The 25,935-nt window shown below is 44.3% G+C and overlaps 1 protein-coding gene across 1 annotated transcript in view; it reads left to right on the top strand.

The window, feature by feature from the left end:
• The window catches only part of CFAP46 (cilia and flagella associated protein 46), a 1,487,057-nt gene that overhangs the window by 192,655 nt on the left and 1,268,467 nt on the right, over window positions 1-25,935 (top strand). Inside the window, exon 7 of the mRNA XM_078643461.1 lies at window positions 12,580-12,703. Coding sequence (XP_078499587.1) covers window positions 12,580-12,703 — 124 coding nt within the window. The remainder of the gene's footprint in view (window positions 1-12,579; window positions 12,704-25,935) is intronic.

Raw genomic sequence — 25,935 nt, forward strand, 5'->3', positions numbered from 1 at the left:
GGCCAGAGACATTGTTAAAGCATTTCCAGTCAGCCAGTATCACCTTAGAGCAACAGTGACCAGCATATCAAGTGGAGCGAGGGATGAGCTTGAGAGCTTGATAGGTGGCGCGCCTGTGTGCGTCCCAAGTATTACCATTGGGAAGTTCAGTGAGAGGGACGTTTTGAAAATGTTATTCAGTTGAGAAGTGATGTCCACCCAAAAAAAAGGATAGGAAGGGGCATGAGAAGAACATATGTTCAATATTACCAGTTGATGATTTACAGGACCAGTAAGTTTCAGATTCTGTGAGTTTTAATTTAAAGAGTTTAGCAGGGGTTCAATAATGGAAATGAGATGCAAAGAACTTTGTTTGTATCATGGAGGGAATTAGTTTGTTCTGAAGTAGTCGAGGGAACATTTTCACCCAGATTTCCGCAACAAGTGGTGATGAACCTTTAGAGGAGAGATGTGAAGACCAATTGGTTTCAGGACGGGACTTCTTTGAGGGGTGGCTTTATTAAGTACTTTGGAGATCTTGGATGCAACATGACCCGCTGCTTGAAGGAGTTGATCATTAGGAAGAAGAATAGATTTTCGAAGAGGACCTAACTTGGAGACTTTCGCTTTGATTTGTAGGGAATCATAGAACTCCAAATTAGAGAGTCTATGTTTCATTTGGTGACTCGCAAAGGATAATGGTTTGGAGACTGTGTAAAGATCTGCTATTAAAACGATGCCTTGCTAGCCCATAATGGGTTAATGGTTGGGGATTAACTATCTGCAGTCTCTTATTGTTCCATAGTGATGTAAACAAGGAGTTGTGTACATTGGATTAAAGGGCTTTATCTACTGATAATAAAGCTAATACTGTATCTCTAAGAATCCTGCTAGAGTGTGGATAAGAGTGGTGGGACTTAGTCAAGTTTGCTTCGAGTGGGAAGAAGTGGCTGATAGTTTGTTCAACATGGAGACACGCAGTGTTTTTGATGACCTCAACTTCACACCGCCACCTCCCTCATGCTGCCAGGAATACTGCTTGGTATTTGACCCAATTAGGGAAGTTGCATCCACCATTCTTGGTAGTAACTGTCGGTTTTTAAGACTAACTCTAGCCTTTTTCTTACTCTGAAGAAATTCAGAGATAATTGTATTACTATTCGAGGAAAAGATCCTGGGACAGCCAAACAGGGAGCATGCTAGCCAGGAAGTTGATTATTTGGGACAACATCATATAGACTACCCCACCATGAGATATATTTAAGGGGCTATGCAGTCAGTAAGTGTTGGACTTGGCCCTTTTTGCAGGGTCATCCCTGAACTTTTTGCCTTCCTCCTGTATTTTGTCTGACCTGTTTTTGTTGGTTTTATGACTCTGGGCACTTTACCACTGCTTATCAGTGCTAAAGTGCATATGCTCTCCCTAATATAAATTGATGTATGGATTAGTGATTCCATGATTGGCTGAGTTGGTTTACTGGCCAGACCCTAGTACAGTGCACTGAGTGTGCCCAGGGTTTGTAAACCAAAGGCTGCTAGTGGGCGTGCAGCACTGTTTGTGCCACCCACAGAAGCAGCCTGTAAAAGTGTGTCTAAGGGCTGCCTGTGTGCTGTCTGGTACTGCCATGCTGACTGGGCAAGTGCACCCACTTGCCAGTCCCTAAACCTTCCCTTTTCTTCATATCAGACACCCCTATGGTAGGCCCAAGGGCAGGGTGCATTGTAAGTATATGGTAGGACATGCCCTGGTGTGTGTGGTATGTCCTAATAGTGAATTACAGCCATTTTGTTTTTTCACTATTGCAAGGCTACCTGTACTCCATAGGCCAGAATGGGCAGTTAGATTATTACATTTTATAATCCTAACTGACTCAGGGATCATGGTAGCAATTCGAGTTTAGTATGCCTGAACTCAGAATGATAAAATACATCTTTTAGTGAAGTTGATTTTAACATTCTGTGTTTGAAAATACCACTTTTAGAAAGTAGGTATTTTCTTGTCTAACTATCCAACTCTGCCTCTGCTAGGTTGTGTATTCCTTGTCTGGAGTTTGAGTGACAGGGCTGGTGGATTCCAGGAGACAGGATGAGTCAGCCCAGTGGTGAATAAAGTGATCTGCCTCTAGATGGGAGGGAGGAGTTGCACCTGGGACCTGTGCCTTCCCTCCACACTGCTGGATCCACCTCCTGTGGTGCGTCTGATGTCTCTGCCCTGTACTGTGAAAAGAGAGAAGGAGTCATGTAAACAGAGTGTTCCAGAATTGGTTTGGACTAGGCAAAGGCCCCTCTGCTCTCAGAGGACAAAGGATTTTGGGGTATATGTATTGGGACCCTGATCCCAAGAATTTAGATCACTTTTTGACAACAAGAAGAAACCTTTGCTGAGGAGAGGAACCTGAACAAACTGAGGAGAGACTATCCCTAAGCTGAAGTGCTGCTTAGGGGATTGGCCTGCAGTGGTTGTCTGACTGCCAAAGAAAGTAGAAAGGAACTTTGTGTGCTTTATTTCAACTTGTGAAGGATCTCCAAGGGCTTGAGAGAAGAGCTTGCCTCCTGCTGAAGTCTCAGTGACAATAGACTTCAACCCCCAGCTCCCCAGAGTTCTTTGGAAGTGCCTGCTGCTGTTTTGGGCCTTCTGAGGGACTGCTTTTTGCAAGAAGCTGGAAGCGCGACTCAAGAGGAAGAAGCGTGTTGCGGTCGCAGCCGCTGCAGACGCATCGTGGATGTCGCCGATGTAGCTGGCGCATTGCACCGATTCTCAAGAAATGTCCTGCAACCCCGAAGAAGCATGTCGCCGGCGCAGCCGCTGCATCGTGGATGTCGCCGCTGTAGCTGGCGCATTGCACCGCATCAAGAGAAGCGTCTCGCAACGAGGAAGAAGTGCATCACCGTCGCAGCTGCTGCCGTCGCATCACTGAGTAAGGATGTCACCTCTGTAGCTGTCGCATTGCACTGCATCACAAGAGGTGCCTCACATCAACAGAGAAGCATGCCGCCGTCGGAGCTGCTGTCGTCGCATCCCTGAACAAGGGTGTCGTCGCTGCAGTTGTCGCATCGAGCGGAAGTGTCTCGCATCGTCGGAGAAGAGTGTCGCAGCCAAAGCCGCTGGCGTCGCATCACTGAACAAGGGTGTCGCCGCTGCAGCTGACGCATCGAGCCGAGACTTCTCGCAACATCGGAGAAGCGTGCCGCATCAGGAAGAACTTGACATCTTTCTTTTTTTGCACCGGATCATTGTTGCATTTCCATCTTTGCAACACTTTCGTTGCCCTGCATGTCGCATCTTAAGGTACATTGACTCAAAGTGTCGCATTTTAAGAACTAAAGAGAACTAAGCTAAAACTACCATTTTAAGTACAGTATTGTGGATTTTTGTCGTTTGTGGTCTTGTGTTAAGTCTAGCTAAAGAATACTTATTTTTAATATACACTTACTTGTGTGGTGTCCATCTGTAGTGTTGTCACTTGATTACTGTATGTGTTCACAAATGCTTTACACACTGCCTCTGAGATAAGCCTGTTTGCTCGTGCCAAGCTACCAAGGCCGTGAGCAGGGGTTATTTTAGGAGTGTTCCCCCTTACCTAGACTAGAGGCAAGGGTCCCTATTTGTCACAAGTACCTACCTGTGCCAACTAGAGACCTCCACATCTAACAGTAAGTCTTTCATTTTTTCCCCATCGCTTTTGATACATTCTGAGCTGCTGATTCCGAAAGGTCATTGCAAAACCAGGTGGCCTAGATATTTGATTAATTTAGACTTCCAGTGGAAATTGGAATTACCGACACAGGAGAGGTGACAGTGAACGTTCAGGAGTAGGACTTCCATTTTATCTTTGTTCAAAACGTATCCAGAGTAACTGGAGAACTGGCTAATAATATTTATGCTTGCTATATTCAGAGAGTCCGTAAATATTAATATGTCTTCTGCATACATGCTGTTTTGTAGATCTCGTCACTAAATTGAATGCCTGTAATCTCCGGTTTCATTTTGCATTAATGGAAGGGGATTGATAGCTAGAAGAAATAATAAGGGGGATAGTGGGCAGCCTTGTAGAGTACCCTGTTGTAAGGCAAAGGGGTGTGACAGGGCACCATTGATTTTATTTCTAGCTGAGGGATTAGACTACAAAGCCATGGACATTCTGATGAAGGAGCCACAGGGTTATTTCTAAATATGGCGGCTTCTAGATATGGCTAGGAAACTTTATCAAATACTTTCTCTGCATTTAGCGCTATAACAGCTGCTGATGGGGAGAGGGAGCCAGAGGATTTTCTCAATTACATGACAAAATAAGCAAATATTGTCACAGGATAATCAACCTTTAATAAAGCCCGTCTGAGTGACATGGACCAGTTTAGTTATCAGGGGTTGAAGCTGCATTGCCAGAATTTTAATCTAATTCTTCTCATCTATATTTATTAACGAAATGGGTTTGAAATCCTTGGGGTCAGAATGATCTTTCCCTTCCTTGGGAATGACCACAATATTGGCCCCGGAAGCGGTACCAGACATTTTACTGGAGATAACAAAATAATTTAGGATAGACTCTTAGAGGTTCATAATTGTGGAAGCGATGTGGAGACCATCGAGGCCTGGGGCTTCACCAGTGGAATAGACTTTATCACTAACATAATCTTTTCCCTATCGATAAGTCGATTTAAATCAAGTGTATCAGCAGCAGAGATTGATTTTATTTGGAGACTCTGAAAGAATTTTAAGCAAGCCTCCATAGAAGTATTTATGGTAGGGGTGTAAAGCTCAGTGTAGAATCTTTAGAAAGCCTTAAGAAGGTCCTTGAATTTCAGATATGCAGCTAGGGACCTACCAGCATTATTTAAGTAAAACAGTTTCTTGCCTATCTGGGCGTGCACCCATAAGTGAGCGTGCTCACTGATAATGGAGTTATATTCATATTTAAGACTTTTGAGTGCAGCCATGTCTAAAGACTCATTTGAATGCCTATAAAGCAACTCTTTAGCTTTAATCTCAGGAGTCAGTTTGTCCAGAGAGGATTGTATTGTTTTATTTTTCCTAGACATGCGGCTTACCATCTGTCCTATGAAGAAACACTTCAGTGTATCCCAGAGTATAATGAGGAGGAAGCAGAAACTTTGTTCTCTTTTATAAACAAGGCCAGTTCTTTATTGAGTTCACACACGATTCCCTCTTCGTTCAGAACCTTTGTGTTCATATGCAATGTTTGATCTTTAGAATGGATTGGTGATCTATAAGATGATCGAGATAGTGGCGTGGTCTGAAATCGTGATAGGTTCAGCGGACAAGAAAGAAGTATCATGGAGGATGGAGGAATCAACCAGAAAGATGTCGAATCTTGAAAAGGTATTGTCTGGTGGAGAGAAGAAGGTGAAGTCATTACCTCTAAGTTTATGCAGTCTCCAGATGTCGACTAGTCTATGTGTTGTAAAAAGAGTGTGCATTGATTTATGAACCTGGGTACTGAAGGCAGAGTTCCTATCCAAGGTGATGTCCATTGGAAGATTGAAATCGTCCCCTAGAACAATCCTGGCTTTAGGGACAGAAGTGTGATTTTAGAAGATACATTGTCCCTGAATTGTGGGTCATCTATAGTGGGGGTATAAATGTTTATTGCATATATTCCACCAGTTGATTCATCAGAGACTCAAAATACTATGAAGGGAGATGACTCGTCTAGTAATGGAAAAATGTTCAAGCCTTACACAATCATAATAGATACATCAAGGAGTCACAGCTAGCCTATGCTGTAGAAAATTGTTGTAGGATCTAGATGCTAGAGGATGCAGATTAGGGGAAGCACACAGATCTTGCAAGAGGATGCCTTCCGCTGCCGCCCTTTAATTACAGGATGTACATGTCTCGGGGTGGCGGGCACCACGTGTTTTGATTTGTATAAGCTTAAGTAGCTGTCCCAAATAGCAGAATGATTTACTAATCACAACTCTAAGACTGAGAGACATATAAACATGGTGTGAGAGAGTTTGTGCTGTTGATGCATCTTGGAGTGATACTTCTGAAACTTGAAGCATAGTATAACTCTGACTTGGGCATTGCTTTTCATAGGATAAATTTCTGAGGCTCAGGAGGGCCCATTTGCAGGAGTACTCATAGGCCACACTAGCCTATTCATCAGACAGCCTTGAGAATGGAGGTTGGCCGCTAATTTGGCTCCATGGCTAAATTAATTTTTCACCATAACTTCTCAAACTGGGCCTTCTCTTATGAAGTACTAAATAGGGATACGCTGGCTAAGGCCTATATATCCTAAAATTGAAATCGAGAAAGAGGCCGACCCTTGTCTGCGGTCTATTATGTCAAATCACTTTAAGGACCAAAAGAGGAGCATCAGCAGGGCTTGGAGAGACTATATAAGTTCTTCAATATATGGGCTATTTGCTCTAAGATCTTTGACATGGCTAAAATGATAAGACTGCAGAGCTGACAGACAGAGTCGTCCTGGTGGACCGTGCACAGCGATGAATTCGCCTTTCAGGAAGTGCTCATTTTACCTGTTCAATAGAATGGCAGAAACTTTTACAGGTGAACATTGACCCAAAGCCATGAAACTTCATAATAACTGATTCTGGTGCCATGTCTCATATTATCCTAGTTGGTGAGCCACTCAACAAAGAAATGGGTGAGTTTGTGGAGAGAAATACAGTACTAGACAAGGTGCCATCCATGGTAAAAACTGTGTTCCTGTCCAAGGTTCAACATTTCAGAAAAAATGCCCAAGATCGAGGCTTTTATGACCAGCCATAGGATTGCTCTAGAAGTAATCCAGTCAGGAGTGACAGGTGTTGGTGTGGACCTACGATTACAGCCAATGGAAATGTTACTGATGAGAACCAATTCAGAAGTGTTTCTTTTCTCTCTTCCGTGGGTGGAAAATGGTGCTGTTTGTATGCAAACGGTGCAAGATTTTACTAGACCCTGGGTGCAAAGAAAGTTTTTGGAGTGTCATGTCGGAATTCAGTGGTGCCAGAAGAGAGGACCTGAGGAAATCGGAACAGAAGGGAACCAAGTGAATTTATTAACAAAATAGTTTAGTTAAAAAAATATTCCATAGATATGAGACCTAGTTCAGTAGATGGAAGTAAGCCATCATTTGAGACACATTCTGAGAGATGGTGTCTGATTGCCACATCTTGGCCACAAAGATGTCTGTCTAACAGTCACTATTGAAGGCCTTCATTAAAGGTCTTGGGTTTGTTTGAGCTGGGCAGACCTGAGAGTTTTCCAGTCTGTTGGTTGGTCTCTCTCTAGGACCACCTGATAATTCACAAACTTGCTGAAACAAGCAGGACCTGATGGGTGCACATCATTTTTGAACCGTAGCATATAAGTTTCAACGTGCAGGTAAATGATTGGTTACAAACCATGATGCCTTTTTAGTCATCCAATTCAAAAATTTAAGTTTCTGGACTCCCTGGTGCATGTGATTTAGGAAATCCTAATAATGTATCCATCTTCAGGGAAACTGGACTGGCCATGACAAACAGCAAAGTATAGTTGAGAAAATTATGTGAATCATGCGTGTACTTTTTTCTCTACTCGGGTGAACTACCATCCTCTACTTTGCCAAGGTGCTTTCCAGAGACTGAAGGTCCTGCATCTGTATTAACTAGTTATTTACTTGCAGCAAGTTTTTCTGTCAGATGAGTCAGGTATAGAGTGTCTGAACATCTGGAATGGGTTTGTCTTGTTGAGGACGTTTCTGCACTTAACAGTGGAGTTTGGTGTGAGTGGACATGTTGTAAAGCTTGGTCTAGGAATGTAACAACTGAAGGTAAAGTAGTTGCCTGATGAACTCATTCTCCACATCACTTTTTAGGAGCTTTTAGCATTTTTGTGTGCTGTGAAAAATCTAGCCAGCAATTGAGTGCAGGTTGCATCCTGCTCAGCATGGAAATTGTGTCTACTATTGGGTATGTCAGTCACCTGAAGTCACCAGCTCTGGTTGCTAACACAAATTACCTGGCTGATGAGCCCTAACTAGAGCAAAGCCAGTTCGGGGTTGCTCTTGGTCTGGTTCAAGGAAGTCCTGGCCTGCCAGTTCGGTCTGTACTGTACCCAATTGAGCAAGCTCAAGAATGATTTGCATATAGCTGTGTCCAAATTGAGGTGGCCTGGTGTGCACTAAAATGATGGACTGGCATGCAACCCCGATCAATAACCAGTGGCTGAGATTAATTCAAGCATTCCATCCATCACTTATTTTGATACTTTTTAAAACATTGTCATTTTCTTGTCGTAACCATTTGTGTCCTCTGCCAGTTTCCTGGGTCAGATTACATCAAATGACTCTACTGTTGGGGTTTGTGTATACCTGCCACTCAGTGACACAAAAGAGAATTACATGTAGACACGATTGGCCATCTGTCAGGTTGGCTGAGGGAAGAGCTGTTCCCTGCCCCACTTACACTTCAAAGGTCTTGCCTCCAGCATGAACAAATGAACCTGACACTTGCCTTTTTTCACCCAAGACTTCTTGATGTCTTGACAGTGGAAGGGAAGAACTTTCCAGAACCAGATGTGGGGGTAGGGCAGGGTGCACCCCCCCCCACACAAGGTGGCACCAGGTATAAATTGGACCTTCTGAGCCACTCATCTGTAACACTCTTGGACCTGTGGACAGTCATATGGAGTGCATTGCCCCACCGCAGAAGGCTGCCCTACGGCTACCAGAGGACTGCCCTGCCGCTTGAGGACTGCTTTGCTCTCTGGGAAAGAAGAGTAGACCTACTCCCTTCATTCCAGGTTACCTCAGTGACTCCAAGAGTCAGTTGGATGACCTACTGTGTGACCTTCAGGACACAACAGGCTTCAGAGGCCTCTGTGCAACTGTCCACCTGACTTACTGTAACTCTACAAGCCTAGGCCTGCAACTGGACCTGCCTGAGAGCTGCTGGCCTCTACTAGTGTCCCTGATACGTAAGAGGTGCCTTCGTAGGTCCTGGACCCTTGGCCTGCATCAGAGTGCACCACTCTTCAAGAAATCCTGAAGTTTTGGGTTCTTCATGAGTGTCAGCGACACCTGACTGGATGTTGACTGTACAGTGACGAACATCCGTGACACCTGGCTTGCTCTACGTGCTACAGCAACGACCATCCCCAACACTCTTAACTGCTCATTGTGGTCTCTTCCACTGCAAACAGAACTTTCTGTGCTGGACTTTAAGAAGGTAACTTTTTTTGCTGGACTAACCTGATCCCTGTACCCTGTATCCATGCTCTATTGCATGCATGCTCTGCGGCCTGAGCTTGACTGTGAGTGGTGCTTTGTGATTTTAGGGGCTATGTCTACCTAAAACTTTGGAACTGCATATCTCCTGTTTCACTGGTTGGCTTTTTGCCATTCTGTTATCATATTAGGTTTTAAAATATAACCTATTTTTCTATATCTGTTTAGGTTTTTTCTTGTGTTGTGTTTTCACTGTATTACTGTCTGTGTGCTGCTTAAGTACTTTACACATTTCCTCTAAGTTAAGCCTGACTGCTTTTGTGCCAAGCTACCAGAGGGTTAAGAACAGGTTTTAATTTAGTGACTTGTGTCGGTTACCCTGACAAGGACTGTGGTTGTTGCCTGAGTAGGGTTTCGGCTCCCGCCTCAACCAATAACACATTTTCTTACACCAGCAAATATGTTGAATTTGTCCTGGTGTCATTGTCTAAAACTGTAACATAATTCATCAGTGCTCACTCGCTGTTGACTCTTGTTGTATGCATTTCTTATTTTAACCTCCAGCTGGGCCCTAAACAAAGGCCTGATTTAAAGGGCCTTCAGCCTGCCCTTGTTCAAGGATCCTTCTCACTGGTAGCTATATGGAGCATTACACCTAGATGCCAATGCAGTGGAAGAAAACATCACTTTGGAAGTACTTAAGAGAAACTGTTGGAAGCACGTTGTAACTTTGCTCAACTCCCTATGTGAGAGATGGCATTTACATTGTAAGAATGCAAGATTTATCTCTGTGTATGAGTAATTATACAAATATTGATTTTAGTGGCACCTACTGCACTACCAAGACTATATAGCTTCACAACGGAACTCTTTTTTGCAATCTTAGTATAACAGATTGAGAAAAAACAATACGGTTATAAACCCAGGTCATACAGTTTAGTTTGCATGCAGCTACTTCATACCAGTAAACAGATCATTTTACTATATTAGAAGGCTTGCAACTTATGAACTTGAAGAAACAAAACAATGATCTCAGTGTCAAGATGCAGTAGCCCACTTACCCATCTAAATAAATGACAAATCTGTGATTTGCATGTTACACAGTGTGCTTTGCGGCAGGCACAATAACCCTCTGTGCTACTTTGAATCAAAACAGTGACTGGACAAAACACAGAACTCTCTCAGAACTGTGTTAATGATTAAAGTTAATTTACCACTATTATAATCCCCTAAAACCTTCTGGCAACACAATGATCTCTGCAGCAGGTGTCTTACCCTGTAAGATATTTAAAAATGCAGCATCTTTGTGACCAATTAAGCAATCTAGAACAGATTTAGTGTCAATTGTTGCCAATTTCTTTGCATAAGATTTTATCGTCAATTGTTTAAGTTGACGCTCAGACTCTGCTTTTCAGGCTTTGCCCCTCAAGACTCCACCCCTTTTCTCTGCTACACCATGAGACCCAATTCATGTGTTCCCAGAGTAATTGTTTTCCAATTCCAGCTCTGAGTGTGGTGACAAGTTCTGCTCTCACCATTGCCTCAGGTGTATGGTTAGAAGCAAAGACATTCATGCCATTGGGGCTAGGATCAGCGGCTTGTAGCAATGATATCTGTTGGAAAATGGCCCTCTCTGAAGGGTCAAACCAACCTTTTTTGCCTTCCTCTTTTTCTAACCAACTTTTTGTTGGCTTTAGGACGATTCTGAGCACTTTACCACTACTAACCCATGCTAAAGAGCATTTGCTTCCTCCTCTAAACATGGTGACATTAGCTAATACCCAATTGACATATTTAATTTACTTCTAAGTCCCTAGTAAAGTGCACTACCTGTGCCCATGGCCTGTAAATGAAATGCTACTAGTGTACCTGCAGCACTGATTGTGCCACCCACTTAAGTTGCCCCTTAACCATGTCTCAGACCTGCTACTGCAGAGCTTGTGTGTGCAGTTTACACTGCCATGTCGACTTGGCATTTTAAATCCCCTGAAAAGCCTTAAACTCTCCTTTTATTACATATACGTCACCTCCTAATGTAGGCCCTTGGTAGCCCATAGGGCAGAGTGCTATGTAATTAAAAGGTAGAACATGTACTGTTAACTTTTCCAAGTCTTATTAGTGAGAAACTCCCAAATACGTATTTCACTACTGTAAGGACTAACCCTCTCATAGGTTAACATTGGGAATTCCTTATTGCACTTATGAGCTGTAATTCCTGATTGAGAAAGACTAGGTCTGTCATGTTTCATATCTTTGGAATGCTGATGATAAATCCTCTTTACTAGTAAAGTTGAATTACTCCGTCCCAAAGTTTATAACATAGAGTGGCATCAGTTCAAATAGAGCCCAGGACAGCACAATGGGTCCCTTTTCTGTTCATAGTTCTCCTGTTGCTAGCTATTCCTCCTCCAGCTCACTTTAATAACCCACATCTTACACCTTTCTCACTGGTGCCAAGTTGGTGGTGGCTGTGGTGAAATGAGATGTGAACATATCAGAGGCGTGAGAGGGACACGTGAGGGGAATTATGGGAGTGATGGGTTTTAAACATGATGCTGGCAGCGTGTTAGAAGCAAAAAGAATACAAGCAGCTTAGGCAGATTAACTGGAGCCAGGTCAATGGAAGACTTCTGCGGGCATACAATTCATACAGACAGCTCAGTGCCCCCCTCTGAAAGTTGGCTCGATTGGCCTGAGCCCAGCATGCTCATTACAAAAGACGGACCTGATTGACATGCCCACAGGTTGAACAGTATCCAGGTAGGGCAATATTCAGGAAAGGAAGTTGTTTTTGATCATTCGAGAAATGTACAACATTATGTCAGAAAAAGGTGTATGTTGTTTGCGCTGATTGTTGATTGGAAAGAATGAGTTTGCTGCCTTTTGTTCAGACCACACGCTTGGGATCATGGGATTTAGAGTCTTCATTCTTTGTGCTTTTAGCATAAGTAATATAGAATGAGAAGAATAATACTGGTCTCTTAACAGAATCAAGACTTTTATTTGTTCTGAAGATATTTATTTTACTTCCTTATTTGTGACTTAGAAACCATATGCACGGTACCATTTGTACGTATTAATTCCAGTTAGTCCAATAACCAATGTCTAAATCTGGAGCATATGCACGTTTAAAGCATTCACCTGATAAATATGTTAAGAAAGCATTCACATTTGAACATGCCACCTAGCAAGACATTTGACCTTTAAATACGCTGTGTTGAGCTACATTCAGTAAAGCACTCATTCTCATGACAGTGGTGTTTGAGTTACTCCAACCCCATGGAGAGGATTTAATAGGGCCCCTTTCAGATGCTTCCAAACGTTGTATATTGGACTGCTGTAGCGAATCCTGTAAAAGATTTAAATAAATTGGGTAAATTATTCATGTTTAATGCATTGTTACTTTTTTCCTTTGCAGAGAATTTCTTGAATGTTTGTTGGAGGCCCGAAAACTGAAGGCAGCCGCTGCGCATGCAGAGGCAGCATCAACATATATTAAAGAAAACGCTCCACATAGATACCCGCAACTTTTCACCTTGATGGTAAATATGTTTTTATTTGTGATGTGTTAATGAATATCCATAGTGCAACTGTCCTGAATAAAAAAATATGATTTTAAAATCCTAATCATAAATTTTTGTCTCGCTCCAACTGCTTCACTCAGCAAGACTTGCCTACTGTGTACATTTTTTAATCTTAGATTTGCTACTAATCACACATTCAACATCCACAGCCTTACTTTAATATTAAATTCCTTTTTAACCTATGGTTTTGGGCTCAGGGCACAACTGCAAGTCATGCAAAGAATGTGCCCTCAGGCACCAGAAAGCTATATGGAACGGTGAAAAAACCTATACGTCTAAGAACATCCAAAAAAGTCATAGACCTCATGTATGTGGTGCTCCTGCTCCAATTCGAGGGTGAGGACATGTTCCCACTCTCAAGGCTGCTCCAGTGACAGGTCTTCTTCACTGTTGAAGTTGTCTGGCAAATCAAAATCCATATAGAAGAAGAAGGATAAGAAGTTGAAGTGGGACTTGACCCCATCCCACCACTTTCTGTCTAAAGAGAAGTCACAAGGGGATTAAAGTGTCTTTCCCTCCTGATTGAGGACCTGATTCTACATCTAGTCCTCATTCAACCTGAATTTCCATGACCATCGGTGACACCACAAAAGGTCAAGGCCTTTAAAGAAAATACATATTTTGCCCCCTTTTCTAGCTTATTATGTTGGGCCTTTGGATGCCCAAGGTCGGGTTACTGCCGGCTGATCAATCCTCTGTGCAGTCTAAGCTTCTGGAACCCATTTTGGGTTCCACATCGACTCTATTACCAACTTCCATTTTGGCTCCATGACCGCCATTGGTTCCTTCTTCACTGACACCACTCCTGCCATCACTGGCGGACATTCCCCTGCCGACCCTGATGTCTGACTCTAAGCCGAATCCGTCTCGACCCCGACTGAGGTTGAACTTTGACTCCACTCCAGTGCACCCGGTTCTGTGTGCTATGATTCAAGCAAACAAAATTACTTTTGCCAGGAAGCCATCCTCAGAGGCTTAGTCATCTTTTTGGCTCTGATTCTGACCAGAGTTTTCCTTCACCTTATAATTAAGCATGGGCTGAAAATTCATTCCGCTCGCGGAATTTGCGGATTTTCCGCGATTTCGCGATCCGCGATTTCGCGATCCGCGAATCTCGCGAAATCGCGGTAAAATCCGCGAATCAGCGGGGACGAATTTTCAGCCAAGTACTTACAGGGTTACAGCAGCAGGTGCAAAAGTTGAAGCTAATTTTTTGTAACCTTTTACAAAAGGGTTACAAAGAAATTAACTTCAACTTGGGAACTTGCTGCTGTAAGCCTGTAAGTGCTTCCTGGCGCCTCGTTGCCTACTTGCAACTATTCTCTGACCCTGCTCTGACCCTTGAAGCAGGGTCAGAGAATAGTTACAAGTAGGCAATGAGGCGCCTGTCACGAAAATTAAACCTCAACAGGAAGCACTGACAGATATAAAAACAAGCATTTGCAATGCAATAGGTCTTGCATTAGGAAAGTTTGAGCTATTGGTCTTGTAAATGACAATTTTTTTTATTTATGTGTTGGTTTTGAAAATAGCTAAATTAATAGCTTTGTCATTTACAATGCCAATAGTTATAACTTTCGCAAATGTGACACCTATAGCATTTGTAATGCAACATGTTTTGTATTTACGTGACTTAGCTGTATTGATATTACAAATTACAATGGCTTTTAATTTTTTTAAATAATAATACTTAAATTAAAGTGATTTTAATTTATAATGGCAATAGCTTAAACTTTTGTAAATAACTTTTTTGAAGATTATGTTCAGTGTATTTTATTGTGACGAAAATCCAGGAACAGAAGTGAAATATTAACATCTTTTTGTGACATTTGTATTAAAGTTTGAAACATTGAGAGAACATATTTGAACCAGTTGTTGTTGAATGGTTGCGCAGATTGATGCTGGGGTGGCGCTGAGTGGTGCTGTGGTGGTGCTGAGTGGTGCTGTGGTGGTGCTGAGTGGTGCTGTGGTGATGCTGAGTGGTGCTGTGGTGGTGCTGAGTGATACTGGGATGGTGCTGAGTGATGCTGGGGTGGTCCTAAGTGGTGCAGTGGTGGTGCTGAGTGATGCTGTGGTGGTGCTGAGTGATGATGTGGTGGTGCTGAGTGGTGCTGTGGTGGTGCTGAGTGGTGCTGTGGTGGTGCTGAGTGATAATGTGGTGGTACTGGGTGATGCTGTGGTGGTGCTGAGTGATGTTGTGGTGGCGCTGAGTGGTGCTGCGGTGGTGCTGATTGGTGCTGTGGTGGTGCTGAGTGATGCTGTGGTGGTGCTGAGTGATGCTGTGGTGATGCTGAGTGGTGCTGTGGTGGTGCTGAGTGATAATGTGGTGGCGCTAAGTGATGCTGTGGTGGCACTGAGTGATGCTGTGGTGGCGCTGAGTGGTGCTGTGGTGGTGCTGAGTGATGCTGTGGTGGTGCTGAGTGGTGCTGTGGTGGTGCTGAGTGATGCTGTGGTGGTGCTGAGTGATGCTGTGGTGGTGCTATGTGATGCTGTGGTGGTGCTGAGTGATGCTGTGGTTGTGCTGAGTGGTGCTGTGGTGGTGCTGAGTGATAATGTGGTGGTGCTGAGTGATGCTGTGGTGGTGCTGAGTGATGCTTTGGTGGCACTGAGTGGTGCTGTGGTGGTGCTGAGTGGTGCTGTGGTGGTGCTGAGTGATGCTGTGGTGGTGCTGAGTGATGCTGTGGTGGTGCTGAGTGGTGCTGTGGTGGTGCTGAGTGATAATGTGGTGGTGCTGAGTGATAATGTGGTGGTGCTGAGTGATGCTGGGGTAGCGCTGAGTGATGATGTGGTGATGCAGAGGGCAGAAAGGCTCAAAAAGCAGTCTAACAGAGGGCAGAAGGGCACAGAAAACGAGTCTAACGGGGCAGAAAGGCACAAAAACAAGTCTAACAGAGTGCAGAAGGGCACAAAAACGAGTCTAACAGAGGGCAGAAGGGCACACAAACAAGGGAATAACAGAGGGCAGAAGGGCACAAAAAACGAGTCTAACAGAGGGCAGAAGGGTAGAAAAACAAGGGAAAAATTAGTCTAACAGAGGGCACAAGTGCACAAAAAACGAGTCCAACAGGGGGCAGAAGGGCAGAAAAACAAGGGAAAAACGAGTCTAACAGAGGGCAGAAGGGCAGAAAAACAAGGGAAAAATGAGTCTAACAGAAGGCAGAAGGGCACCAAAAACGAGTCTAAAAGGGGGCAGAATGAATCCCGCCCTGCGTGTTTGTCCACGAAGATGCCACCTTTTTGTGCAATACCTCTACTCAACTGGAGTACTTTCTACTGTCTAATCAGTAAGTGCTCCCTCGTTGGCTAAATGTATAGGGGCAGATTTACAATAACTGGCACATCCCCAGGGATGCGCCAGTTATTGTGCGCCGCAGCTCCGCCACCCATGGTGCGCCGCATTTACAATGCGGCGCACCACGTGGCAAAAACGGCACAGATGCGTCACGCATCTGTGCCGTAAAAGCAGCGCATAGCTGGAGCTGCGTCGCGCTTGTGATGCAGCTCCAGCAATGCTCTGGGGGGCCCTATCTCCCCAATGCTGCATCAAGCCTGGCGCCTGCTTCAAGCAGGCGCAGGGTTTTGACGCAGCATTGGCCTAAAAGTGAATGAGTGAAATGTTGTCGATTTCAGCCACTTTTAGGAGGCGTTCCTGTGCAGGAACACCCTCCCCTGCGCCGGAACGCCTCCTAATGGCGCAGGGCTTTACAACGTGACACATCTCTCAGATGCGTCACGTTGTTAATACTCAGCACCATGGCGCATCTTTTGTACTGCCGCTGTGTCACAAAAGGTCTCGGTAGAGGGTGGCAGTGGTGAACCAGAGAGTGGCAGTGATGAACCAGAGGGTGACAGTGATGAACCAGAGGGTGGCAGGGGTGAACCAGAGGGTGGCAGTGATGAACCAGATGTTGGCAGGGGTGAACCAGAGGGTGGCAGTGGTGAACCAGAGGGTGGCATGGGTTAACCAGAGGGTGGCAGTGGTGAACCGGAGAGTGGCAGTGGTGAACCAGAGGGTGGCAGTGTTGAACCAGAGGGTGACAGTCGTTAACCAGAGGGTGGCAGTGGTGAACCAGAGGTTCTGTGATGAACCAGAGGGTGGCAGTCGTGAACCAGAGGGTGGCAGTGGTGAACCAGAGGATGACAGTGCTGAACCAGAGGGTGGAAGGGTGAACCAGAGGGTGCTGTGATAAACCAGAGGGTGGCAGTGGTGAACCAGAGGTTGGCAGGGGTGAACCAGAGGGTGGCAGTGGTGAACCAGAGGGTGGCAGTGCTGAACCAGAGGGTGACAGTCGTTTACCAGAGGGTGGCAGTGGTGAACCAGAGGTGCTGTGATGAACCAGAGGGTGGCAGTCGTGAACCAGAGGGTGGCAGTGGTGAACCAGAGGGTGACAGTGCTGAACCAGAGGGTGGCAGGGGTGAACCAGAGAGTGGCAGTGCTGAACCAGAGGGTGGCAGTGGTGAACCAGAGGGTGGCAGGGGTGAATCAGAGGGTGGCAGTGGTGAATCAGAGGGTGGCAGTGATGAACCAGAGGGTGGCAGTGGTGAACCAGAGGGTGCTGTGCTCATACACGACTGCATGGGTAACTTTGCCATGCAAGCGGCCCGCGAACACGCAAAAAGCCCGCTAACACGCAAAAAACCCCGCAAACACTCAAAAAACCTGCGAACACGCAAAAACCCAAAAATCCGCAAATTCGCACGAATTCGCGGATTTTGCGGATTGCGAATTTGATTTCGCGCGAATGAAGTTCCGGACCTACAATTGCCTTCTGTAGAAGTCAAGACAAATGTCCTTGAGGTTTTGCACCCTGGGCTAACCTCATCCGAGCCCTTACTTCCTCTTAATGAATCCCTGACTGACCTCTTTTTTTCACTTGGGCTAACTTGGGCTAATCCTTGCTCTTTCCCACAAGTAAACAGGTAGGTGGTCCGAGAGTGGTACCTGACAACTTAGACTTTCTTAGGCCGCTTCTTACTCCTATGAGTTTGGTTTTCCAGGCTTCCACAGCAAAATGAATCCTAGTACATTCCCCATGACTCCTCCAGATAGGAAGTTGAAAGGGATTGAGGCATTTGGGAAGCAAATATTTAGCACTGAAGTCAGTCAATGTGGTATGCCTATTTAGGTTCCTATAAGCACTCCTTCTGGGATATGGTCAACAAGATCTTGCTGGTAGTCTCAGAAGTGTTGGGTGCCTCCTTTGCCTCAGCCAAATTGGTAATTCAGGTTCGGCTGGACACTACAGATTGCTTGGGATGACCGTTCAGAACTAGTTTGATACTCTGTTGCAATATGTGGATGCTTTTCTGGAGCTGTGCAGGCCTCGTGAATTTGCCTTTGATGGGTCCCACCTATTTGGCAAAAAGGTTGATTCTGCTCTTGAACAATAAAAGCAAAGCATTACTATGGCATATTCCTTGGGCATTTTCTTCCCTGCCAGACAATTCCTTAGTCAGATTGTGACTCCTCCCCGGATTACTACAGCAGATTGGCATATAAATAATGCCAGAGTCTGCTGCTACCTCAACAGTTGCCCCAGTACTTTTATGGTTAGGGAGAGGGATCAAGCAGACATTGCACAGGTCACCAGGGCTAACGTTCAGTGCCCTGCCCCTGCAGTATCCGCCCCCAAGCTGCTTTAGTTTGACGTTAGTGGTACACAACCATTTTGTGGAAAGCAAGATAAGCTATTTACTCCCAAGGTGAGAGTCCTTTCTATCTGGCAGATGGGTCCTCCAGATCGTGGAGCAGGGTTATGACCTCTAGTTTCTTTCTAACCCACCACAACCTCCTCCCACATCAGAGCGGCTTTCAGAGGAGCACTGGCCCATCTTGCTACAAGGGGTACAAGCTCTACAGGCCAAAGGACCCATCGAGAGGGTGCTGGCTTCAGCAGTAGGGAAGAGTTGCTTTAGGACTATGATCCGTGATGTATCAGCCTCAATCCTGGATCTCAGTGAGATCAGCTCCCAGGCTTGTTGGCTTCTTGCTTGCCCACTTCTCCAGGTGGCATATGCCGGTTCTGCAGTGGGATCTGAAGTTTCATTGGGCCCACCTCCAAAGAAACCTGCCAGATGTCATGCAGGTTCCAGAGTAGACTGCCCAGGATCTGCAGCAGTCACTTCTGGACCACAACCTAATGAGCAGTAGACACCTCTCTTTCCCCACCCAGTGCTGACATTGTTGATGAATGTGTCACTAATGGGTTGGGGAGGTCATCTGCGAAAAGTGGAGATCAGAGGACTCTAGTCTACATCGGAAACCCTAATCCATATCAACCTTTTGGAGTTGTATGCCTTTTGCCTGACATTGAAGGCTTTCCTACCATCCTGTCATAAGGTTTGTACCTCCATCGGTAAAACTGTGCATTTGTGGGACAACATAAACGTCAGGCTTGTGCCACACTGATTCCGTGCACACCATCAGGATACGTTGGCCTATAGTCCTGCTAGCTCACAGTACAAAATCCGAACCCCTAACCTTGCAGGGTAACAAATGTGTGTGCAATCTCGGGACATAATAACCCTGATCCCCATAGGAAATCGTGGTAACAGATCTAGAAATTTTTAGTTTAGACTCTCATGCATACCCAAAGGAAATATGCAAGAAATACACAACCTGTAGTTTCAATATTTATTGAAGCAGTGAGAGTCTTGAGTAAAATATGAGTGCTGCAATTAATAATAGTCCTCACTGACTTGACTCCGTCTTTGAAACCATATACATGTGTTTGGTAAAATATAAGCCCAACTGGAAAATGTTGAACCTTTCACCATTCTCCCAGTCCAGACCTACCTGTTGGTATCTCACACTCTAACTCGGAAGACGACTTGTGTCCCGAGCCAGAGGTTTATTTGTGTGAGTTGCCAGACGTGACCAGTCCTGGTGCATGTAATGGTTTGTAAGCAGGAAAGTTAATTAGCCATACATCAGGGTGCTTGAAGGCCAAGATGACAGGGCTGGATATCTTCTCCTACTTTTGGAGGCTGAAAGGCTTTTAGACTTCACTGTACCAGTACTGTTGTGATTAATGAGTAACTACCCCCCAGTATTAACCCTTCACTCATCAAACATAACTTGTCATACCACCGTGCACACGTCTTCTTCACTGTTCAACACGCTATAACTTGAAGAAACTTTTGGAATGTGGGATTGATAAATCGGTCTACGCACGTCACTGGAGCTGCTCCAGAGACCTAGCTACCATACAACAGGAGACGATCAAGGTGAATCCCAAAAAATGTGTGTAAACACCTAAAGAACAAGATTTCAGAGTTAATTTAGTGGCGATGGCAAAAACAAGAATTTGCTTTGGTTATGAATGTGCTTTACATGACATAGATTTGAAACGGTTTTTATCAAAAGAATTGTATTCAATGTATTTGGAACAAATGGTTAATACAACATAGATGATCTTAATCCATGTTGTATTCCTCCTTGTTATCAATTAAATCCACCTAACGTCCTGATCATGGCATACTGTTTGTTACGAAAAATAATCTATTTTGTTTTCTATAGCTATATAGATATTTTACAGCCACTGAAAAGTTGCATGTTACAAATATTGAGGTTTGAAATTTTGACCAACGGAAATATTGCACGCACTATGTTAACTACCACTATATTGCCAATGTACGTATACCGCAACGTATAGATTTGTTATTCTTCCCTCCAGATGTAAGTCCTTGCTGATTTAGTGGTAGTAGAAACAGTGGCTCAAAATCTTTGCAGGTGTATGTTTCGAGCATGATACAGAGGTAGAACACAGACTGAAAATAACAGGGCCATTTAGCATTAAGTCAACCGTCCAGTTTTTTGTCACCATTGCGCAATATACGGTGCTTCGCCAACTGAATGATCGATCCATGCAATCTAGTCAGTTAGAGTGTGTACAGGGACTTCAGGTCGCCTAGTACCGAATTTGTTGGCGGAAAAAAGAATTCAGAGCTCAGCATTTTCAGCTCCGCCTGGAGCCAGGGAAGATAAGCGAACGAGTGGAGTACAATATATAATTACAGCAGCAGCACCTGCTTATAGATAAGCGCCATCCCCAAATAGACATTACCTATCCACAATCTCGATGTAATTCATGAATTGAGGATATTAAATGGGTGACTGGAAACTTGAAGTCTGGCATACTTTTTGTTGTTTATCTGTGAAGGATGAAAGGCAGAGTAAACCTTGTGCAGCCTCACAGGCTCGTCCGGTTTGCATCTTAAAACTTCCAGTTTTCGATTTCTGAAACAGATCATTTTTGATTTCAATGAATCTGGTAAAAATGTTGCTTTGCTTCGTGCACATTTGTGCCAACCAGTGGGCACCTAATGATGTTTTTTTTTACAGTATTAAATTTCATTTGTCGAAAGGAAGCGTCAATAAGGGGAATAAAGGCGTGCACATTTTATTCAAAAAGCCTTTGAGTTTCCTCGATTCATTCTGCAGAATCCAAGGATGAACTTGGATGAAAAAGTGGCTTTCAATGGTGGAAGATATCTTTGACAGAACAATATGATCTAGTGATGGGTGGTTTCGGTGAATAAATGTGTGTTATAAAATGCAGAGAAGTCTGTCCAGTCACCTTCAAAAGAATGGTTTACAGAACTAACATTCCCACTATGTAAGCGTCACTTCCTAGTTGTACAGCGTTTCCACGCTCAATATGACTTTTTAGGTCTGGCCTGAGAGAGCGCATGTACTGTCGGTTCAGACAATCTAAGAAAACAGACTCTAAAAAGAGGCTTTAAGCCCTGCATTAATAATTTAATTACCATTGGTTGTCTTCATTGTAAATCTTATTTTCTCCCTATTCATTGGTGAGCGTACGCCTGCTTCACTTGGGCTTTTCATTGTCTTGGTGTGTTTTTTTTCTTCCCTGGAGCATGGACCACATACTGATTGATTTCCTGAGTAGTGTTCTGCGCTGTTTGTTCTCGGAATGTGGTACTGTTTTTTGGCTTTTTCTTGCAAGACAACTTGAAACTGTCAGAGTTGAAGCTTGCGTTTCCTGGTCTTTTCAAAAGATAAAAGCATACAACTAGCAATTACGCACCTTTGTTTATTGTGACTCATTTCCGAGAAGTATATTTTGGCCACCTGTCAGTTTAGTGATGACGAAGCTGTAAAAATGCTCTCTTCTTTTAAGAATGTTGCCCTACAGCATGTGTTTTTCTCAACTAACATTTGCCGCTGTGTCACATTTACTTATTTGTTGAGAACATCTTTTAGAATTTATAGGCTGTTTTATTAATCAAATACGCAGTGATTTCAGTTTACCAAAGTGTAAAAGAGTAAGGAGAGATAAAGAGAGGTAAGAGTTTGTGTATAAAAGGGATGAGGTTGGAAGGGTTACCCCCTAAATAGAATATAAAAAGGTGGGTTTATGTAGGTCTCCCTAAAATTATGTGTGTGTATCTGAAAGAAATTGAGTTACTCGTTGAGGGGAGTGAAATCCTACTCAAGCAGAAACCACAATCTTTGTCAGTGTGACATCCCAAATTTACCTGTTCTCATCCCTCTGGTAGCTATGCACAAGGTAGTCAGACTTAACTTAAAGGTAATGTGTAAAGTATTTATGCAAAAGAACACAACATAAAATCCCATAAGCATGCCAATTTTGAAACATAGAGTAGAATTTAGTTAATAATGGGACACCAAAATACCATAAATCCAGTTAGTAGAACCAGAGATATGCAACTTTAAACCTTTAAGTGAAATAGCCCCCAAAAGTGGCACCAAAAAGTATGAAGCACCACTTTTGGCTATCGGTTGTTAGAGACCGGGTGAAAGTCACAAGTTTAAGCTGACTGAGACAGAGACTAGGTTAGTCCAGATGAAAGAGTTACCTTCAAGCCTAGTGCAACGAGTTTATTTCGCGTTGGACGGGCCGTGAAGATCACAGAGAGCGTCTGGGATAGCTGTTGAAGTAGCACGAAGAGAAGGCAGGGCATCACAGACCATTGTCAGTGTACCACGAAGTTCCTGTCAGCGTTTTGGATCGTTTTTGCTGGTGCTTCGTGCTGGTGGTCCCTGTGAGTGGTCGATGCTGTAGTGTGAAGAGTTGGTTCGCTGAAAGTTCGCGTGGGTGATGTCAATTGGCAAAGAGCCTAAAAACTTCAGGAGAAGTTCACCTGAGGCCACACCAAGGGTCCAGGATGTGAGGGAACCCACTTGAGGGTTAGGAACTCACTCTAGCAGAGGTCAGTATGTCTCGAGCAGGTCCAGTTGCAGGTCAGGTGGGCAGTTCCTGGACGCCTCTGGACCTTATGTTCTTTGTAGCTTAGAACAGGAGGTCAGCTAAAGTCACTTCTGCCTGGGATATAGGGTGCAGGTCCAGTCTTCCTTCTTAGCAATTAGGGCATCAGATAGTGGCTCCTCAAAATAGCAGGGCAGTAGAGTGCCAGTCCTGGCAGCAAAGTAGTACAGCAGTCCTTCTTCTGTAGTATCCACAGTTCCAGGAGTGTACTGAAGAGTTGGTTTCTGAAGTCCAATATTTATACCTTGTGGTTGCTTTGAAGTGAAATAAACTTCCAGAAGATTCCCTTTGAAGTGCTCAGGTTTCCTGTCTCCCCTGCCAAGTCTGTAGGCTATCTACAGGGGTTACGCAATCCTTTGTGTGAAGCCAGGACACAGGTGAAAGTGGTCTATGCCTAACTCCGCCCTTCATTCCTGCCAGTGATGGCCCATCCAGGCACACCTAAGATCTCTATTGTGTATGGCTATCTAGAAGGAATAAACAAAGACCATCTGTGAGCTACATTCAGTCATGCAATAAAAGAGACAGGCTGCAGCACTAATTGGCTAAGGTAGGAACATGCCAACTTTCTAAAATTGCTGCAACAATACCTGATGGACAGAATGCTGAATAAATCAAACATTCCCCCCCAGTCAAGAGATCTGGGCTAAATCCATTGTTATATTGCTCACTACGCCACCCAAGTTTGGACCCAGCCATATGCAAATCAGTCTTGACCCTGCCCCTCAAGAGAACAGTTCAGCCCCAAATGCCAAGCCTCGTCTTCCCTGGACCGAAACAAGCACCCTTGGACCGGTTTTTCAGTATCACCCCCACATCAGCCAGGCTAACTTGAATCCAGTGGCACAGCGATCAAGGGGCCTATGTCTAGGTATACCCATCCCACTTAGGATGAAAAATGCTGCAGCAACAAATAATGGACGGAATGCTGAATAAATCAAACATTCAGCCCCAGTCAAGAGATCTGAGCTAAATCCATTGTTCTTTTTGCTCAGTAAGCCACCCCAGTTGGGACCCAGTCATATGTAAATCAGTCTTGACCTTACTCCACATGGGAACAGTTCAGTCCGAACTGGCAAGCCGGGTCCTCCCTGGACACAAGCATCCTGGAACGGTTTCGGGATATCACCCCTCATTAGCCAGACTAGCTTGAATCCAGTGGCATAGCAAGCCAGATATCTTGACTGGGGGTGAATGTTTGATTTATTCAGCATTTCGTCCATCACTTGTTGCCGCAGCAACTTTCTAAAAGTGGCATTTTCAAAGTTGTAATACAAAATCTGACTTTGCCATGAAAGAGGATTTTTCATTACAATTCCAAAGACACCAAACATGAGCAGTTTACCTGTTCCCATTTGGAAGTTACAGCTTATTTATGGTAATAAGGTAACTCCAAAATGCACTGCGCCCTGTCCTCTAGGCTGTCCAGGGCCTACCATAGAGGTGACTTACATGTATTAAAAAGGAATCTTTGTGCCTGGCATAAGGTTTATTTTGCCAGATGAAATTGGCAGTTTAAAACTGCACACACAAGCTGCAAAGATAGTCCTGAGACCTGTTTATTGGGCTACTTGAGCGGGTGGCACAACAAGTGTTGCTTGCTCACTAATAGCATTCAATTTATCGGCCCTAGGTACATGTAGTGCTACTTTACTAGAGACTTATAAGTAAATAAATATCCCAGTAAGTGTGGAAAAGTAAATTTTGCCATGCTATATGTGCCTACGTGTTCCCCATGTTATGTTATATGTGCATGATCGATATGCATGTATTCCCCTATGATCGATTAAAGACGCAATTACAGTTGTGTCCATCTCTAGTATGCCAGTTTCCAGTCCTCGTGAATACAACGAATATCAGGCCTATGTAATCCTACGTTGCCACGTTTCACAGTGTGCACGTTAATTCATTGAATTATCCCCGTTTCTAGGCCTCAAAAGGGCCCGGACTCAGATTCAGCTCCTGTCTCCTGAACCCTCTCCGAGGAGCGATACAGCCCCCACCTGTATCCCTGACCCTTAGCTTACTTTCATGCCTCACAGTGCCCGGCTCGGCCTGGCTCTGCCTCCCAGTCTGCCAAGAGTATGTTATGTTTCTAGTTATCAGTCCAGCCCTCCTTCTCTGCATTCCTAAGCTACTGAATCGCATCAATAGTTTCCGTCATGGTCTAGCCTTTATGTCTCCATGTAAGAGAAATGCTGTATTAATATTCATAGAATATTCCTCGCACACACACTACATATAGGATTATGCATGCACCAGTCTTAGTGTCTGTTAGCCTTTACCCTGATAACTTTTGGATTCTATCAACATGTTCCCTAAACACGAGATACTAGATAGGCTTTAGGTACATGTCGCTCTGACTCTCCAGACTTTCGTCTCCTCTTCTAGCGCAGAAGTCATAGCCCCCCAGCTCTCCCTAGTAACACGTCATTGCCAGTTTGCGCGCACCACTAGGTTAAAGGTCCCAGCTGCTCAGGTAGCCCCTCCATGTTTCCGCCCCATTTATGACATATTCTGTTACGTTTGCATCACATGTCTATGTATACGCCCTGTACACACCTCTTGTTACACCCACTTTATGCCTTATCTTTCGCGACTGCTACAAACTCCGCCTACTGCTACGCCCCCTGTATTGAATATAATGTATTTTGTTTAACTATAAATATTGTGCACTGTTATTAAAGTTTGCTAGTCATTCCCAGACCCTGCCCGGCAGCTGTCGGGCCCTGCCATCCCATTCCCGTACAGGCTGTCCTGTTCCAGTCCTTTATGCTTAATTAAAGCCTGTCAACTCTAGCTACCTCGTATCTTGTCTCTTATTTATTGAGCTATCTGTTTATATTGTATCCAGTCAAAAATAGAACCGGTAATTAATTATTTATTTACCACATAATGGCGCCCGAACAGGGACTTGCCCTTTCCCCACGCGCCGGA

This window comes from Lissotriton helveticus, chromosome 5_1, assembly GCF_964261635.1.
Source record: "Lissotriton helveticus chromosome 5_1, aLisHel1.1, whole genome shotgun sequence".
Taxonomy (NCBI): Eukaryota; Metazoa; Chordata; class Amphibia; order Caudata; family Salamandridae; genus Lissotriton; species Lissotriton helveticus.